The sequence below is a fragment of the Melanostigma gelatinosum genome, assembly GCF_949748355.1.
Source record: "Melanostigma gelatinosum genome assembly, chromosome: 7".
NCBI classification, from domain to species: domain Eukaryota; kingdom Metazoa; phylum Chordata; class Actinopteri; order Perciformes; family Zoarcidae; genus Melanostigma; species Melanostigma gelatinosum.
Window position 1 is genome coordinate 11,449,790 of NC_136640.1, and position 21,168 is coordinate 11,470,957.

Consider the following 21,168-nt stretch of genomic DNA (forward strand, 5'->3'; position numbering starts at 1 on the left):
GAGAAAGCGGGGAGGAAAGATAAGTGGGTAAGAATAGAGGAAAATGCCATCGTTCACGTTCTTTTGATTTAATGAGCAACACTTGACTTATGCCATGTGTCTGTGTGTTGATGTACTATAATGTCCCCAAACTAATATCTGGATACATATTCAATAGTTATGTGCGTGTGTGCACATGCGCTAACATTTGTAATTACACACACATGAACATATTTACATACACTCACAGTTATGCGCATTAACATGCAGATGCTTCCAGTCGCTGACAGTTCAGCTCCAGTAATGAAACGCACATGTGTTCCAGGAGACTGAACCTCCTCCATGCTCATCTTCTTTTGGCTAAACACTTTCATCAGTCATCGATCAGTCTCTTTTCTTTCAGCAAGCTATCTAAGCATGTGTGTGTGTGAATGATGCATGTGTACATGCATGAATGCATATGATGTTTGTGTGTGTGTGTGTGTGTGTGTATATACACAGTACACGGTATGTTCGCATGAGTTGCAGGTCCTTTCTGTCCTCCTTGCCTCCCCGTGTCCATTTTATCTTTCCATTTCTTTGCCTTTCCTCGCTCTTCCTGTTGTGAAGAGTTGTCACTCAATGCTTCTTCAAACAATGACCCTAATATGAACCGGAGGGTTTGAAGCAAAATAATCATGTTTATTCACGGGCGGTACGATTTAACTCGTACAAAGATGTACCGGTACATTATACTGAAAATTATCCAAAATTTGTACTTTAAAATGAGTGTGTGGGTGATGATCTGCTCATGAGCAATATTTATAGCAAAAGCCTTGAAGTGAGTACCAGCTTGTTTTGGCCACAGCCTGTGAAAAGTCAAAACCACCTCTGTATTTTCTGCAGTCAGGAGCTACTGACACTCTCTGTCAACTGCAGGTTGGTCTGCCGTCACAGGAGCATCACCGCATCCTACCTTCATGAAGGAGGCTGTAGTTTGAGGTGCTGCTGAGTTGTATTGCATTACACCGGTTGTAAACAGTAGCAGGCTCATATAATCAGGCTCAAGAACATCTACGACAAACATATTTTGGCTGGCCGATCGTGGAGGCTCTGTTCGAGCCAACTCAAGGGAAGCCCCAAATATCCTACTGCCAGCAGGCCTTCAATTTATTTCCTTTAGTCGTTACTATTTTCTATTCAAACACACCTCCCACACACTTTAAGTAATACAAAGCAGAGCAATAATGAGAGCTGTTTCTTATAAGTAGTTGTGGAGACCCTCATTCATCATAGGGATGAACAAAATATTAGAAACACAAGGGTGGTGGGTCTGTAGTATGATTGATGATTGATTGTTGTGTGACATTGTCAGTTTTCAGACAGTGAGAGAAAGATGGGATGGACAGCATGTTGTCTTTCTATCATCTTCACTTTGTATTGTTCTCAGGGAGTCAATTGGCCAGTTAAGCATGGACACATACGGTAGATATCCCACCCAGAAACATCCTTTCTCAATCTAAAACAGACTATTGTAATTGTAAAAGAATACTACACCAAAAGCAAAAACAGTAACCTCTATGGTTCTTGTTAACTGTCTCAAAGTCTTCCACAAAGTGACAAGAGGCCTAAAAAAAAGCCAATTTTTGGCAATAACTCCGTGAGGATTGAATTCACCTTTGCTTCAGGGAACACATGAAAGGAGACGACATCCAACAGCTGTTCGCGAAGACAAGGTTCCTCTTTCCAGCTTTCAGTGTATTGTCAAAGCTGGATGCTGACCGCCTTCACAATTAGTCTAACATTTACAAAGTCTTGCATGAGCTACGCTGCAATTCACTGCAGTCACGCTACTCACATAGCCAGCTGCTGTTCTCCATTATTGGCAAGGTGTGTATCTGTGGAATATAATGTCACTGCTTGACTTCCACACAAGAACTAATGGCAGCTCTCTTGCTGGTGTGTCTGACTGTGCATCTAAGAGTAGTTTACCAGTGTTTTGGATTTGTGTCTCTTTAGTAACAGAACACTGCTTTATACCAGTGTCTTAACCTGACCCTCCCGATGGTTTGTTACACAAAACCATAATTTCTCGTAGGCAGAAATGGAACATAATAGTAATCCATGTTTTCATTGGTGTATAATCAATTGCAATAAAGAATCATAATGTTTTTGTTGTCATAAAATGAGCCCTTTACATCTACATAGGGAGCGGGTCCTCTATAAACAGGGACAAACCAAACAGGGGTGAGCGGAGGGGTGTTTCGTTTGTTGCAATCTGCAATCTCACCGCTATATGCCACTAAATTCAACACAACTTTAATAAAAAGGGTCAACACATTTTCAGATGCTGGTAGCATATTATTTTCTTCTGGACATAAGCCAAACACTGACAAACTGCAGCAGACGGATTCAACCAGCCATTGTGAGAGGCTTACCTGCTGGTGAACTGTAGCCGTACATTTGTACAGTAATGTAATACTTCTACACGGTATGTGAAAAGTTGTCATATCCAAAAAAAAGATGGAATGGCAATTGCCAATAGGAAAAGTCTCCACTGATGGAAACCAATATTGACAGATCATTAAACACCATTACAATGGCGATTACCTTGAAGCGGAACATATTACAACCCCTTAGGGAAATTTAAGTCACTACTTTAATTTTAAAAATGTGTAAAACCTTTGCTGACCCGGAATTGTGTGTAAGAGCTTTTTCCTACAACAGGACTAGAATATGAGCGAGCAGCCGGGCCCACATTGCACTGATCTCAAAAACACAAGGAGCTCCTTTTATTATTGTATGCCATGCACTGTAGGGAGAACTCTAATGCATACAAAAGCCAAGGCACCACTTCCCAAGTAAGGCTCTGCTGATCCCAGCCAAAATAAACCTCCAACAACTACTGGATATTAGGTCATTTTCACAAAATGGCTTTCCTGAAACTCTCGTTGGAGGGCAGAGGCGGGGCACTCCGGTGGGACCCTTCTGTATCCCACTCGAGTGTTATCAGGACTATAAGACTATTGCTTTGTTCCTTATCTTTCTAAACACATAGAGGTAGGCTGAGATTGTATCAGCAATGCTTACGGAAATTAAATGTTGGCTAAACATTGCTAAAGCACCGATGCGGCGCAGACTGTGATACGGCAAAGGAAAATATTTACTGTATGGTATCAGAGAGAAGGGTAGTGGTAAATTTCAACACGGAGGTTTCCAGATATTGTATTGGGTCTGACTATACAATAACATTAATCAGTGCTCTGGCACCATTGTTTGGCAGGCGTTGATGGCCATTTCCACTTTGCTAATCATCACTCTCTAATACAGCAGAGGTGTAGGAGTCGTGGAACCTCTGCACGGCCCCACCCAGTCAGGACGCCCCAACCAGCTGCCAAGCGGGTGTGAACCCACCTCGACGAAAACACAGGGGTGATAAGAAAAACTTGGCGACAACCAATCAAAAGACTTTCTCTCTTCAGCTGGTGCCCTGCATCTGTGTAGGTCTTCCTGTTCTGTTGGTGTGGGAAACATAATGTAGTCTATACATTTACCTACGCTATCCACCCCATAACAACACATGACATTTCCTCCCTACCAAGGCACTTCAACAGTATATGTAGTGCTGAGGAATGTTCCATGTTGTTAACAAAACAAATCTGTTCACCTCTATTACAGTACTGCTTTACAGCTGTTACTCTATTGTACTGTGCTGTACTGTAAGAACACAGGGTTGTGACGATACATCTTCAAAGTATTTCATAAAACTGTTCAATGTAAATAAAATCCACAAGACAAATATAAGTACATACGACATAAAACATGCCCTTTCTTTTACTTTCACCACTTTCCACAAACCTCAGTACCATGATGATAAATGTACCAACTCACCTGGTTTAGGGGGCTTTCCACCTTGTCCTATGGGGTCAAAACAAGCAAAAATGCATGTGAGGCTATGCTTTTGATCTGTAATATTGAAATCATTTACATGTGTATATATATATATATACATATATATATATACGAAAACACACAAATAACTGAAGAACATTTTAAGTTTTGTTTCAATGGAATTTTACAGAGTCAAGATTCAAATGCCAATTCAAAAAACCTACAGGTTACAGGCAGGGTTTGACACAAGTGTTCAACTTTTTTAAATATTGTGAAATTCTTAGTGTCTCTATTCATAGGCATTCATGCCTTATTTCGATTACTGATATTTACATGTTTGAGAAAAATCCTGAATATGGGTAATGACAGCGGCTCCTCAAGGCAGCTGTATGCTGATCAATCTTGGAACCCATCAGCTATTGTTCGAAAGACAAAAGGTTAACCTCTGGTCATTGTTTACTTGCAACTTGAGACACGAGAATGGAGTTGGAGTTGAGAGACGTCTACACAGATTGTTTCATCGTAAACCAGTTAACACTCTGTTCACAGTTAATTTTTTTAGCTAATAGAAACTTCAATTGTCGTCAGATGATAGCGGATGGGTTCAGAGAATGCATTTCGGCCAATACTGTCTGCCTCTTTCGCTCTCCACACAGACTGTTTACCAAAGCTCACTCAAACGTGACTATTTGCACTACAAACAGAAACCAGAAGGCTTCTAACTCCAAAACCGTGTCCCGTTGCACACATATTCTTTATTCTTATGCATATATCTCTCTATACACATGGTATGCTGATTGACTCTGCTAAAACTAAAAAAAGTGTCAGCAAGGCTTTATTAAAATCTTCATACCTGCACCCAGTCCTCCAGCACCCAAGCCATGGTGCCCAACACCTCCTGGCACGAGACCACCATACCCGACACCTCCTGGCACCAGTCCACCATGCCCGACACCTCTTGGCACCAGACCACCATACCCGACACCTCCTGGCACCAGTCCACCATGCCCGACACCTCTTGGCACCAGACCACCATACCCGACACCTCCTGGCACCAGACCACCATGCCCGACGCCTCCTGGCACCAGACCACCATGCCCGACGCCTCCTGGCACCAGACCACCATGCCCGACGCCTCCTGGCACCAGACCACCATACCCGACACCTCCTGGCACGAGACCACCATACCCGACGCCTCCTGGCACCAGACCACCATGCCCGACACCTCTTGGCACCAGACCACCATACCCGACGCCTCCTGGCACCAGACCACCATGCCCGACGCCTCCTGGCACCAGACCACCATGCCCGACACCTCCTGGCACCAGACCACCATACCCGACCCCTCCTGGCACCAGACCACCTTGCCTGACACCTCCTGGCACCAGACCACCATACCCGACACCTCCTGGCACCAGACCACCTTGCCTGACACCTCCTGGCACCAGACCACCATACCCGACACCTCCTGGCACCAGACCACCTTGCCTGACACCTCCTGGCACCAGACCACCATACCCGACCCCTCCTGGCACCAGACCACCTTGCCCCACACCGCGGCCTCCACCTCCATAACCTCCTACTGAAAAATAGTGACAGATGTAATCGTGATCAATACTGGCATCGTCATTATTGTTGTACAATAATTAGCATTATCATTTGCTAACAATGTTCATGTCATGTTGCCATGTCATTATTATCAGTTAACATCCTGATAATCACTACTTATGACTGGGAAATGTGTAACAGGCCTTAAACTGTCTAATCAACAGTGGGCGACCCCACACACATTGTTTTAATTATTTGTAGCCTGTGGTGGTTTAACAAGGAAGTCTCACCATGTGTTTCCTTCAGATCTGACCGAAAAAAAGTTGAGTGTTTACAAGGAATGTGTCTGTAAATTATTATTTCTTCTTGTTTTAGTTAACATGCTTTGAATGTTACACCATTTGGGTGTTTCGACAAAAAATTATCACAAACACACACAAATTTCAACGAACAGTTTAATGATCATCATTACAAAGTCTCAACAGATGATTTCTTCCTGCAGTCATAAGGCGTATAAGTACTTAGCTAAGTATGCTGAACAAGGAACAACTTGTTCAGCGAATGGGAGCTGAGGCCATGCCAGGACACTGCCTACGGATGGTGAACTCTTGCTGAAGTGGACTGTGCATGCAGAGCTGAGTTCATCTGCTATGGAGGTGTGAAATGAAGATAGAATATCTGCGGTTGAGCATGAAGTACAAATGTTAGAATGGCCATTTGGACAACACAACCAGGACCCTGGGAAAGCAACACTGCTTTTATGACTGACATGACCACATGGAAACGATTTCATTGATATTGAGCTACGCATATGAACCTCTGAAGCTCGATTTTAAGATCAACCTGGAATAAAGTTCAGTAAATTATTAAAAGTTACATTTAGCTGAAAGAATTATTGAACAACCAAAAAGCAATGAGTTAAACATTTGATTCATCATTAAATCCATCAGATATCAGGGAATATGAAACATCTATTCAAGACCGATTTCTAAATATTTAACAATATTATTTTCTACATAGAAACAAACTTTTTAATATACAATATATATCCAAATCATTGAACAGTAGTGCACCAGTTCATTATAAACCAGATGTGATTGTTGTAGACATATTGTATACAGTAGATGGGGGGGGGGGGGAAATCATAAATCTAATGTTTCTTCTACTCACCTGCAGCTTTAGCTGGTTTATAGCCCACAGGCACTCCTCCAGCAGACCCTTGTAAAACAACAATCAAACAAAGTAGAGTTATGGTCGGCCTACATGTCATGATGTAATGGACAGTTTTTTGGTAGAACAGTTGATCATTACACCAGCTGACTTTGATCCTACTATTCTTTCAGGACACCAGGAGAGTGTGTCTTGTGTCATTTTAAACATTTATGCATATTCGCTTTTATATTATGACCGAGCAGAGGTCCATACAGACGTGCGTGTGCTTACAAATCTGTGTTCTACTTTCTAAATGGGACCATACTGCAATGAAAGTAATACATTGTAAGTTGTTGGTAAGTTGGCATTGCTGTTTTTGAGTATTTTTGACTATATACTACTTCTGTGAGTATATTTACATTCAGATATTGTTATACTAGTGTTTCTTTTTAGTAAAACCTCTGGACTACAGTAGTATTATTCAACTGTTATAACTTTGCTAAAGACAAACAGACTCTGTTTGTTGTGCCTGTGTTACTTTTCTTTAAACGGTCCAGACAGTCATTGGAGCCTCTGTTACCTGGAAAGAATCCAGTTCCTGGTCCGGCGCCTCCTGGTCCGATCCCAGCACCAGGTGGTACATACACACCTCGAACACACAACGGAGAAAGAAAAGGTCATCCTCTATCACCAGCACTCGTGACACTAGCTAAAAGTGTCATAAAAGTCTTTTTTTATTCTTTTTTTTATTGCAATGCTTGCAACAGCATTCCTGGACAATAACCCAATTTATTGGATAAACATGTCTAAACACTTTGATCATCTGTGAAAGACATTCAAAATGGAATTCTGTCCTTGGCATACACATCTGCTCCAGGTCATAGCAGTGATGTGGCACACAATGCAACGTGAACACAGCTGCTCCAGCCAGACAAAAAACAAAAACGACTTAATAGGCTTGATTAGGAGACAATTCCAATTGTTTTCATTCTGATGAGGTATTGCAGTTGGAGACCTTCTCTCAGAAAGCTGCTGCAGCACCGTGGACACCCTCAACCCCCACCTACATCCCCTAGCCTCATTTCTCAACAGATTTTTGGCTGCAAACTAGAGTAATTCCTGAGATGGTCATTCTGGATCCCAGACATGGTGGCCTCATGTATGCAAGAGCTGCAACAGAAATAAAAGAAATGCCTCTAGTTGTTCTGGGACAACTAACAGCTAAATCGAACAAGGCTGGTGAGCTAAGGCCAAAAATACCAAGTTATATTTTTGAGGGAAGAAACATGGTTTATATCACTAAAATTGAGAGAATGGACCTGCAGGACCACGTTGATTATGTTTAATGTCCCTTGCATGTGTTGGGAGGCCAATTCATTTAAACCACATGTCAAAGGCGTGCATGCGTTTATTTGCGAATACTGTGTGAACACTGTGCTTTGAGTTCTGTCCACTGAGTGTGTCCGTTGGGGAATGAACATTACAAGGTATTACTGTCTGATTTAGTTGAATGAAAATTTATGACACATGCCACATGCCACTGAAGAATGCCAAAAAGACCTGCAATGCCTGCAATATTGCTCCATTGCAATGAAGAAGGATTTGACCTTTTCACTAACTAGCTGTGACATATTCAATGGGTTTGTGCCACGATAACATCCGTTCTATTGCACTGGTATGGTTAAGAAATTGAGCAGTGAGTGCCGATCAATGGAAGAAATCAGTGAAGTGCATTGTCTAGAAGTACTGTATACTCTAAGAATCAACTGTTGGTTGGGTTCTGAAGATAGAACAGCATATAAAGGATACTGAGAACAAATACATGTGGGTTAACTAGCTTGTAAAGAAAATAAGCAAGGAAGTTTTCCTTCATTTAGATTTTTTCAGCAGTAGTTTAAATGGGAACAGTAATGGCAGCATGCTGTGGCTTTGGACACAAAATTCCTCCCTGAAAGAACATATTGACAGATGAGAGGGAGGTAGACTTTTCACTCATCCCGACTCATTTAGATCTCAGAGTTGGACAGAACGAATCGGTTTTCTTGGGGGTTGGCTTGCAATATTGACGACTTACTGAAGAGCACTCAGAATCCTGCAGGCTCAAATAAAAATGAGGAATAAATAATAAAGTCCAGGGTTATGTATTATATTATGAAGCGGCTTAGCCAATGTAAGTAATGTGTGTGTGTGTGTGTGTGCATGTGTTTGCAGTCAGGTTGCCCATGCCATTGGCTTCATGGCAGAGAACTCAGGTGCAGGCACCACACGACGGGGGTTGGAGTGATTGTTCTCAATTCTGCTCCTTCATTTCACAATCAAAAGGAGGATTTCCTGTCTCTGCGCAGCAAGCGACGTAGGAGGCAGTGTGTGTCTGCTCCAGTTTTCCTCTTGCTTAGAATCGTGCTACTGTAGCACTGTTACAGGGTGCATTAGGTTCATTGTGGCCGTGCATCCAAATACGGCATTCTGACATCCGCCAAGTGACCTGACCTACGTCAATAAACTTGAATATTTCTTCATGATTATCTCAATTATAGTTATCATCATCATGCGCATACGTTCCTTGTGAACCAGGCCAGGAATGTGTGCGAGGGACAAGATTGGCTTGTATAGCACAACAGATTAGACGAGCCAGTCATCTCCAGTCAAGAGTCTGCCATGAGTTTTTGTGATATCAATAATGTTGATGAATAAATGTATTACCATGTTGTGACCTGTTTCAGTGATTTGATCTTAGCAAACTAGAGCATGATAAGTTAAAATCTCTTTCTTAAAACTATATTATTCAGCTCGGGACAGGTCCATTACAGTGTAATACAGCAGGAATTGCGGAGTAATTTCGTAACCAGAATTCAGTTTCCAGAGGAATTCAATTTGTATTCATACAACACAAAAAGGAAATGTGTGAAAAGCTCATAGGCTTAGATACACATCTTTTTCATGAACAGCATATGTGTGAATTTTGATAAAATGACCACCGGACACATGCTAACAGGTGGAAAAGACCAGCGCCTTTTGAGTTTAGTATTGTATCATGTCATGTTCTGAGTGTCGGCCTAGAAAGCATGAAGTGACATGTGGATCAACTATTTGGCTGGCAAGATATTTTACCCGAGCATCAATAAAATTCAATGTGATTCTTGAATTCCATAGTCTATTTGGAAATCATATAGTGTCTTTCAACACTTTTTATGGGGGATATGGGTTACTGGGTTCATGAATGAAGACAGACTAGAAGAGAAGTTGGGTAATTGGATGTAAGAAGTTAGTTTGTAATTGAATAAAGCCAAAGCCTATGACGCTTTTTTCCCGTAGTTCCTCCCATGTTAATGACAGTTTTTGCAATTTCTCTTTATAACATACAGTTTAGGTTTACTTCTTCTACTACCCTGCGCTGTGGTTGTTTAATATTTGGTCTCTCACAAAATATTGACATGTCAAAGAGTTGATGGAACAATTAGCATGTGTTTTTACCACTTTGACCACCTGACATTTACCCAACTCTGCAACACTATTGCCATCACTCTTGATAAAATGGAAAAAGAATTTGGCAAGATGACAACTGTTTGCAGTTCAGACTTATCCAAAACCACTGTCCCCAAAGAGGAGGTTTGGATTCTCTCTTTATAGAAAGCTCTCATACTGCAACTAAGAGCAACAGTGCATTTTAGCAAACACTGTGGTTGCTGGCACCCTTACATCTCCCGTTATCAGACATGTGACAACTGGCCCACTATCAGCCACCCCTTCCACTGTCTATTTTCCACAGCATGTGGAGGGTGAAAGAGCAGAGTGTGAGGAGCATTAAGTAAAGTCAAAATTTAAATGGGAAAGTCAATCTTTTTCTTGCACCCACCTCAACCCAATCCCAGAACCCATCCATCGGTCAGACGATGGACAACCAAACGTGATTAGTGACTATACTACTCGGACTACAAACGGAAACCAGAACTCTGGTTTTCTCTTGCCAAAGTCCTGTCCTGTTGCCCATATAGATAAACCTCAACTTGACTCCACCTTCGCTTTTTACACTTGCCCAACCTTGTCTTAGTGACACTTCTCTAAAGTAGAACATCGGTTTGAGGTAAGCACTGGCAAACAATTTCAGAGTTTTTTTTGTCAAAACTGAAATCATCTATTGGAATGTAATATTATGGACCAACATCTGAATTGTGAGAAAAAAACATAACTGAGTGAGGAATCATCAATCAGATTTATGAACAAAATATTGGCAGTTTCACCTTTACAATATCCTGGCAAGGAAAAAAGCAGTTTACATAGTTGAACAGGGAAAGCATAAAATCTATGATTTATGTGAAAGAGAACAGAATTCATGATCATCCAGTCCAGTCTGCAAACGTTTTATGTGGGAACAGAACATGTCTTTCAGTACTTGTGTTGCTTAAACCTACCAAAACTTTAAAAATAGTTTGGTTTGCTTTAAACCAATTATTGATGCCAAAGGCCTAATGTGCCATGTTTTTGATTTTGATTACATTGACGTAATGTGTTTAACCTAAATTGTATTTTATTATCATCTTGTCTCAGCAGTTCATCATCAGTTGGCTTTTTATAAAAAAAAAAATTTCTCTATTAATGTTGTGCTCATGTTGTCTGTAGATGGAGTTGGACATCAGTGGGCAATGGCGGGTCAAGATGAAAACATTCCTCTCGAGAGCAATTTCAGACTGCTGGCCCGGTGGGGATGCTCGTTGCAGCTAACAGCCTGGCGAGGGCTGCTCGCAGAGTGGCTGGAATGAATCATATGAGTTAATGTGATTCTTTGTTGAATACTTGGCAGAAGTTGTTTGCAGACCAAACATCTGACTGGGACGCTAGGACTGACATTCATCCACAACCAAAGAGTAAGAGCTCAACAAATTATTAATGGATGCGTTTTTTCAGCAATAGTGCAGACTTGCACATGCAGTATATCTACATATGTAAAAGTGATTCCTTTGTGAGAAACCTGTAGGCGTTTGACTCACTGACTCGTGATCCAACATTCTTACAACGCAGCCATCCATTTCTGAAAGACTTGGATTGTATCACACAGTAAATCAGGTTTGCAAAGATAAAACTACCTTCAGTCAGAACTGACGAGTATAGTGCAAAGGAGTTGTACCCTAGACATTTACAATGCAGTCCGTTTGAATTACATGTCTATTATCCATCCCAATCATCCAGTATTCTCACTATAACAGTCTTAACAGTACAGTAGTTACAGTACAAATGGTAATTGGAAAAAAATGTTAGTAATCGCTTCTGGCTTGGTGCTTTGATGCAGAAAGTGACTTCCCAGCCAGCCAACATGCTTTAATGTAAAAATGCAAACTGTGGATGAAATTGTCCAATCGCCGAACACTTTCCCAGGATGTGTGCCAGAGTAAGACATGAATACATAAAATAACAGTTCTTTCACAATAGCAGACCTTGGTCACTCAGTGGTTGTAACCAAAAGGCTCCTTCCCAAATGATTACTGATTGAGGTCACCTCACTACAAATTACACCAAACCACTAAACATCAACAAATTAAAGGGACTTTGTGGGGCCGGCATGAAAGATGTTCCAGAAATTTAACAAAAGCTCACAGGAAAAACTTCCATGTATTGCTCTGACGTTACTTCAAATGGTCTATTTCTTTGGAGTAATTGGGATGCCAACTGTGCGTGTCACATTAATCCAGTATGCTGTGGTTGGCACTCAGCCTTGCCAGAAGAGGAATTAGAGCCAGAGAGGTGTCCACAACATATGAATAAAGCCTGAAGCGCCACTTGCTTGGGCAATCAAGACACTCAGTTTCGGTATCTAACATCTCACAACTAAAGCATGTCATCCACTCAGCACTGTTTGTTTTTAACTTCACATACAGCCAGGCGAGTGTCACTGATTAATGTATTCAATTCCTCTGAAGTCTTAGGGCTGAACCTCCCAAATGAGGCAAACTGGCTTCTAGCAGCACTAAAGAAAACATCCCAAAACCCCTTCAGTTCTTAGCAGACTTTGAAGGAACAGAGCAGCTATATTCCCCTTTTCATCGGCCACTGTCATTAACGCCAAACTAATGACTCTGGCACAAGTCCACCAGCTGGATGTTCAGGTTTTCTGCAGGAATACAACATATGTCAAGTTAAGAAACAGAGAAACACGATACGTTGTACACTGGACATTTACAATGTCGAACTAAATAATGAACAACAATGTTGGCATCATTTCAAAGAGAATCTGCAAATACCTAATGATCTGTTCACTCTTCCTTTTATTGGGGCAGTGAAAAGGTCTGGGTTTGATTCGTTTATCAAATGTTGCAATAAATAATAGAGGCCACTGAGTGCAAGCTGCGTCAACACAACCTCCTCTGTCGTACAAGGGAGCACCACCAAACATATTACAATACAAGGTTATAGGGTAACATGACAGGGGGCATATTTATTAACATACTCCTTCCCAGATGCTTTCTCTAGGAGCATAACTAATTTACAGTTGTCGATGGCAAAAGCCCTGCGCTACACCATCATTCAAGGGTTGGATTTTTACGACCGTAAGAGGTGCTTTCTGTGCAGAGGCATTAAACGAGTGCATTGGGGTGTTAATGAGGTTAATGTTACTCACAGATGATTTACCTTTGGACCAGCCAAGAGAGGTTTTTTTGTACAGACATAGATGGAACTACTTTGAGTGCCACAGGTTATGAAAGACAATCTCAACACTCACTTGAGATCAAAGTTTTGTTGCAAAGCCAATATTGATATCAGCTGCCTCTACCTGCTACATAAGTTGCTTGAATGTACCTCAAAATGTGTCTGGTACAAAGAAGAAAGGATAAATGTGCTATGAGGCAGAGAGAAGAGGGGCGAATACATTCTTAGATGATTCAATCTATGACCATACCAAAACAGACTTTGTAAACTTTCTCAACATGATTAACTTAGAGGCTGACAAACATGATTAGGAACAAATTAGACTTCATATGGACAATATGTTTCTTTTAGGAATCTAACAATCTAAACAGAATGCATCTAAAAGGACACTGAATGATAAGGAACACCAACAGTTGTGACTTTTAGGAAAATAAGTACAACAGAACATGGATTTGATTCCATCATAAACAGCCCCAGATGCTATCAACATGTTTTCCAGTTTAGGGCTGAATAACTCAAAGAATCTCAGCCAAGACACGGACCAAGAACCTATTCAAAGCAATGCAGAAAGGGGAGAAAAAGCTAACTTCCAGGTTGAATGAGTGTGAGGAAAGGCATGCTCACTCCTCTCTCACACCGTCTGTAACAGATAAGCCATAACTTTAAAATGCACTTGAAGCTAACCCCTCAAATTTGCTTCTTAAATAGGCAGAACAGTGCTTTTACTTCAAGAGAAGAAGGTCAGAGCTTTCATTGGGGGTGAATTCAAACCAAGTGGTTTTGCTAAGTGGAATGAGACCAGCTGGAGAAATTTCTCTTCCTGACATGTTATAGAATATGGTTGCAGGCATGTAAACATACACATTGTATGCATATGTGTGTGTGTAGGATGTGATTTAACTGTCGGAAATAAAATAAAAAATGCATGGTTATTTCTTTCAATACAAATTTAAAGCCATGAGACAAAAACATCTGGTCAAGTCATGGACGATGCTGAAACTCGCTTTAAATTTAGCAGCAACGGACATGTAAATATGATTGAAAGAACAAACGTCCTCTCTATCTATTAGTCTTCTTTAACAGCAGTGAGATGGAGCACCACTACTCAGGGCTTCAGAAGATCATCTTTCATTTTCATTTCTGCAGCATGTGGCTTTTATAGCATCAAACCAAAACTACCCAGCAATGCAATTGCAAAATTAAACACCATACACCATACATTTAATATAAATTTACACTAAATTGCACTGTAACATCTAAATGATCAATGGATTGTACATATAATAAAATGTTTCAATCAAAATAAGTGAAAGCACTCACTGATACCTTATAGCTGATAAGTATCAGAAAAGCTTTTAAGTACTTCAGATGGTTTTATGTCTCTGAGGGACAAAGAAGCAGAAATAAAGACACTGCACCTGTTCTAAGTCTGTGATTGATGCAGCAAAAATAAATTCACCTATAGCTCACACTTACCTCCTTGAAGAGAGGGCTGAATCAGTGCTAAGAGGAAGAGTCCAAAGAGGACCAACAGAATGTTTCTGTCAGCCATCTCGCTGGAAAATGCACCACCCCTCTCCCGATCAGCTGCTTTTATTCTCTTCTAACTAATTACCAAAAGCCCGACGTCTTAAAGAGTGGGGGAAAAAAGGTGAAAAAAGAGAAAAAGATATGAGACTCGACGTAATTAAGAGAGGGCAAAGACTACGGTTCAATAGATCACTTTGCTTTTTCCCCCCTCTGTGTCTGGTGTTGCTGTTTTTATTCTGGTCACTCCTGCCAACAGTACAGCCGCTGCTGCCAGCAAGGAAAGAGAGAGAGAGGGAAAGAGACACACACAGAGGGAGGGAGAGGGATAGACAGCCCCCCCCCCAAAATCATCCAGAAGGAATTGAACTGTCTGCCAGCCAAGCATTTGCATTGAATACTGAGCATACGTATCTCTAAGAGTCAAAAGACAGACTGAGGAGGAGCAACATACCTAGATAATTACCTGTTCTCCATCGGCAAATGTTTTACTGGTTGGTTTTCAACACAAGCAGTAACCTTTCTTTGAGGAACAGCAACTATCAGCATGTGTCTCCAAAATATCAGAACAAGACTACAGGAATACGCTGGAACTAGCAGTGCACTGTGCCTGGCAGTCCATGTGTGCAAGCCAGTCCCAGCGGTTCTAGCAAGGAAAAAGGAAAACTGGCCGCATCACACATAGATAACCGAGAGCACAGAACCCAAGAAGCATCAGCCTGCTGGTCTGTGCACTCTCTCGGCGTATTCACCAGGATACTTGTCCTCGTCAGTCATGTGACAGAGATCGAAAGTAGAGCGAGGACCAACCTCAGTGCATTCTGAACCTTAGTGACTGCTAGAAGACTTGACCCCTGGACCATCAATCATTGTACGATACAGTCTCTTCACAACCGGTCCTACTGATTCCAATTAGGAGTTCAATCGTCTTTGTGCAGATTCATCTTTCCTCAACACGTCTACAGCCAACTTAGGAAACACCTTACCACAGACAAGGCTGTCATCGTCCATCTTTTTCTTCTGCATTGGGACACATTTTTGGAATTTCAAGTAGAAGCGGTTGAGTAGATGTAGTTTTTACTGGCAAGAGCTGCAGCCAAAGTCATTTCTCTCTCAGACACAGACCTGACAGCTGGGGCTATTGCACGCATGCTAATGGCTTCTGCTTTCCAAGAATCACAGTATCCTTCATAGTAGTGACGTCCTTCATTAGACTTCTTATTCCCTCATGCTAATATCCTTAAAGTAAGGTCAGACGTCCTTAGAATATCACCCTACACTTGTCAAGCCACTAATGCGCACATCTCGATACCTATGTACAGCATAGACCTACATTTTCCCCAGTTATTAAAAAAAAAAGTATTCTCCCACAAAAAACAAAGCCAAGCATTATTGTTAGATCGAACATACGTAATGGAAAATACAAGGGTTTGATTGACAAGACCATAAACCTAAATGACAGTTTTGTTAATCTCAAAAAGTTCTTGTTGTCAGACACACATAGGTGATAGGAATATAAACAAATTAAATGTATGGTGGCCCCGAGAGGTCAATGCACTGTAAATTATGTAAACACCTGCACATCGACAAAACATGAGGAAATGATGAAACATCTCGACGAACTTGACATCTGTTTGTCATATGGATTGTCTATGTTCATAACTGCATCATGTTGTTCTATTCTGGGCTGCATGGTGGTGTGGTGGCTAGAACTGTTGCCTCACAGCATGAGGGGCCTGGGTTCGATTCACGGGCCTTTCCCCCACGAAAGAGGTTTGTTTTTGGAGGGTCGAAAAGGACAGAGGGTGTCATATGCTGTACATATTGTAAAGCCCCCTGAGAAAAATGTGTGATATTGGGCTATATAAATAAAACTGACTTGACTTGAACTGACAGACCTGGTTATGAACTTACCACAACAGGTTTGTATATAAGCTCAATGAATTGTTTAGTTTAATTCAATAATTTAGTTTTGCTTTGTTTTTTCTCAGGGCACACCTGAGATCCAATTGCATCAATGTTGCAAAACCATTTCAGTCATAGCCAATGGCAATAACTGTTATAATATTCCTAAAATCAGACATACCGGAATGAGGATTTTAATGAGCGAAAGGTCTGTTTTATTTAGTGAACTCATTAGATACATGACAAAAAAAACACTGAATATGTTCGAAACTGCTCTCAGCTCTTATGATTAAAGTAGATTCTTGGTTACGGCCAAACATCATAAAGACACTGACCTAATGCTGTGTCCTGCTGGGTACTATACTTTCCACATTTTATTTAAAACTATAAGCCCCAGGTGACTATTCTGTTCGGGAAGCAAAAGTGTATTCTGGATCAGGGTAGTGTTTTTCTCCATTTATATGCATGTCTAAATGTCTATTTTAGCTCATGTCTGGTACTCGTTCTTTGGGCTGAGTTGAATGGTGTTTTTGCCAAAAAGGCTGGGATTGAACATCGACTTTGGATGAGGGATGATGAGGGAGTCACACAAAACCTACTGTTATTAATTGTACCATGAATTGTGAGTTCTTTATAACACTTAGGTGTCTGTAACGGCTTGACAAAGTGTAATTTTTCCACCTTTCTCAAGATGATAAACTGATATAAAATATGTATTGTAGTTTGAAGTATAGTCAACGGTAGCATATTCTCAGTTCAATATGTCACCATTGAAAAATGTGGTAAGTCATTTGTTTCACCTTAATATGATGTCAGTAGTTTAACTGTGTACATAATTGATCTTAATTGTACCTTTTTGTTTTTGAATTAAGACTAGTGGTATTTCATGGCAATGGCTACTTTACTGTTTGTTTAACTTAACACAAAGAAGTGCAAGTATCTGGCTGGGCTAATGTGTGGTTAGACGCTAGCAGACAAACGCAAATAAAACCAATGTTGTTCTTTCAGCAGTCCTAGGTCACTGGCCAATCATATCTAGGGCGCAGCTGCAAAATCTGTTCTTCTTCCAGTACCATGACAGTGATGCACTTGGGATAAGGAAGAACTACAGAGTGCTACTTCAGCTTCAGTAGCTAAAAGGTTCGCAATACCACTCAAAAATGTCCTTGGTCTCTTTGTTTGTGTTGTGTTTCCAATGGCGAAAAATGGCATCCCAAAATATGAGTGCAGTGATATTTACGGACGAGGATTTTATTTACACTGTACATTTTACAATGTTTTGGATTCAGCCGTATTCAGCCAGAGGGAGGCCGCTCTAGGCTGCAGGGGGGGAAGATATGGCCGACGAAGACCCTTTACAATCTGAGCCGCCGAGATCAAACACCGACTGGTGGAGCTTTCACTCAAATTGCCCTCCGATGCCAACAGAAACAGAATCATTCTGCTGTAATGAATGTCAAAGTGGGGAGCTTTTGTTGGATGCTGTCACCTACGACAACACAGAGAGCGAGCCGTGACCGTGTCACTATGCATGAATGTTTCCCTCCACACTCTGCTGGAGATCTTCTTCAGATTCCCTAAGATAAACTGGAAAAGAAAACCAAGACCAGCGGGGCGTTTTGGGGGCTATTTGTATCATCTGCTAAATTGTGTGAGAGATGCCAACGAGACACGAGATACAGCGGAGGAAAAACAGCGTCTAGACATTTCTGTCCAGTTTGAATGAAACGTGTTTTACGATGTCTCAACGACGCAATTAAGCCCGTCTTAGTTCCGTGTAACAGAGAAACTTGAATTCAGGATGTGCACGGTTGTATTTGTCTGTTTAGGTTTAAGAATATTTCCTGACATATTTTCCTGATTCATTGACATTTTGTGATCATTCCATTTTTTCAGACAAAGCAAACTCGCCACTCTCGTGCAATGCATCCTAGTTCATGAAGGCACAGCAGGAGAGATCAGCTTTCTCGGTCAATATAGCATGCACTGGGACTACATTTGCCATCAGCACTAATTGGACATCCACATAGAAGGTGGCGGATTTTCCTTTTAAATTGCCCAACATGCAGAAACCCTTGATTCTCCCTTGGGAGACAACCAAGGTTTACAAAAGACCATTGCTTTAATGTCTCCATCTGCAGGCACACAGTTGGCAGAGCATCACAATATAACCCACACCAACCTTCCAAGTACTTTTGGCGTTGGTAGAATGGAAATTAAGGCTATAAAAACAACTTTTGAGGTAACCGCCAGAAACCGTGTCAACCCACTGAGGTGGAAGTATATCAACTTCCAAGGCACTAGAGGTTTTATTTGCTAACAGGCATACTAATTACTTCTGTGCTCTAAAACCCAATAATGTGGTTTCCCCAGTTCAGCAACCAATTTGAGACCAGCCATGCAACTCCAGTCAAGTTGCAATATGACAATTAAAATAACCTGGTCAACAGCAGCATTGCTCGTCAAACAGACAGATTCGGGTGTATCTGCTGAAATGAGACAGAGTCCAGGAAAGATGTCAATGCAGTTATGGAAAACTCCTCAGCAGGGTGTGCTTCAGTATCAAGCACAGGAGGAGGTATTTCATGTCAGTATTAAATGCCATGCACAATTACATGTGAAACTGATGTGGTTTTGTAAAGTAAACTCGACAGAAAACTTTGAAATGATTTCGAGAGAGAGCTATAATAAATGCTCGGTTGCCACAAGCAATCAATGTAAATACCCAATTTAGCTGCTTGTAGCTCACTATTACTCAGAAATGGGGAGGTGATTTTACTAACTATTGACAGTATAGAAAAACAGACCGTGACTTCATCAAAAAGATGTTTATTTACATTGTCCGTGCTGGAATAATGGCATATTATTTCTTTGAGTTGCTGGCACTTCTGCATGAAGAAGGTGATTTCAATTTCAACATGTTTATGCAACTTTATTTAACAATATGTAAATTGTATAGACTATTGCTCCCAATCTCTCTTTCCAACTCACTCGTACCGTATGTACACAATGTCACACGGTATAAATTCAACATCTGTTCTCTGAACAGAAACATATTACCTCTAGTGGTGGCATCCATGGTGAACTGGTTTTGCTGCCTGTGATGGTCTCAGGTTCAAACAGATAGTATAGTGATACAGATGGTGTTGTTTTTTTTGTGTATTCCTTGTAGCAGGAGGGGACATTATTGTTTAAAACTCTACACATGGTCTTCTATTGGTACAATGAACCTTTGTTCACTGGGTAAGTGTTCACATCTTGCTGTTGGATGCTGTATTGGATCAGTTCTGAGATCGGTATCACGCGATAAACAGTGAAGTTGGCGAGCTGTGTTGGGTGATTCTAGCATTATTGGCATGCCAAGATTCTTGGATCTTCTCTTGATGTAAAGCTGACACTGAACAGATTGGTTTGAGGTCCATCCATTGGTTGTCAGCTACCAAATAACTTGCAAAATGGTCAGACCACAGATGGAGGCCTTCTATCTGCCTCTGTCTACTGTGCAGTGGGACACTGCAGAGTGAAAACCATTGCAAACTGGTGGAGTGCCCTGGTGCAGTACCAACGTCATTCTTTAAATGGTCGATGGTGTCACCAACACACACAGACATTGTGTAGGCTGGCCTACATCCAAAGTGTGATACACACATCCAGACCACACTCCAGATGTGGTTTCTCTGCAGTCCACTCCGTATACAAAGCAAGTTCCAGTGAACATCAGCATGAAGCTCAGGCACCCAGGGAAAACTGATGAGTTCTGGTAAGAGCCAGACCAGGCGGCATGGTGACTCATGTTTGGCATTAACATCTTCAAGACTCCAACTATTAGACAGCTTTGCATGCACACAAGTAAACCATCCAAGTCTCTATCGATTCATTCTCCTTCAACTTTTGCAGTGATCCCTGAATTCACTACATGGGTTACAATTGCATCGACGATGAAGCCAGGCTAAGGGTTTGGTTACATCGTGTAAAAAAAAAAAGCACTGATTAGGAATGTAACCTCTCCTGTAATGACCATTAGTACTCAGTTTATCGATGTAACTTCTCTGTTTCATTGTTGGGCTTACAAGATAAATGGGGTTTTTAGTTTACAAATTCAATATTTGGATAAAAAAAATAAACAATAATTCATCCAACCACCCGTCATTTCCATTATTAGTTGTTTTGGGAGGAGCACAACATCCTAATCCTGATTACTTTGGTTGAAATTGAGATCATGGTTATTTAACACGATTACTCATAGACTTTGGAAACATGCGTTTAGAAAGATAAATGAAAGTTAAATGCATTAATCTGGTGCACTCTGAGGGCAAATGAAGAGGCTAGATCTATGAAGAACTTTGTGCTTTAGTAATCAATTTATTCATAAACCCATAGGTTGTATCCATATGAATCTGATGACACCAAAAAAAAAAAGGTCACACCCACAAATCGTGGTAAACTAGACAAGGTCCAGGCTTTGATATAAGATTTGATATTAAATATTATTGTCACATTGTATTGAGTGTAATTTCTGAATCTGAAAAATGGTTTCCATCACAT

General features: G+C 41.1%; 1 protein-coding gene across 18 annotated transcripts in view; it reads right to left on the bottom strand.

The window, feature by feature from the left end:
* elna (elastin a) overlaps nt 1–14,936 on the bottom strand; it is a 58,889-nt gene extending 43,953 nt beyond the window's left edge. For 16 of the 18 annotated variants that reach the window (XM_079271854.1, XM_079271855.1, XM_079271856.1 and 13 more), the window contains exons 1-5: nt 14,668–14,936; nt 7,130–7,198; nt 6,568–6,615; nt 4,703–5,431; nt 3,850–3,876 (exon numbers count right to left, since the gene is read on the bottom strand). In XM_079271854.1, coding sequence (XP_079127980.1) covers nt 3,850–3,876; nt 4,703–5,431; nt 6,568–6,615; nt 7,130–7,198; nt 14,668–14,743 — 949 coding nt within the window. In that variant the 5' untranslated portion in view covers nt 14,744–14,936. The remainder of the gene's footprint in view (nt 1–3,849; nt 3,877–4,702; nt 5,432–6,567; nt 6,616–7,129; nt 7,199–14,667) is intronic. The other 2 variants (XM_079271861.1, XM_079271860.1) reach the window with 1 other exon arrangement.
* Between the last annotated feature and the right edge of the window lie 6,232 nt (nt 14,937–21,168).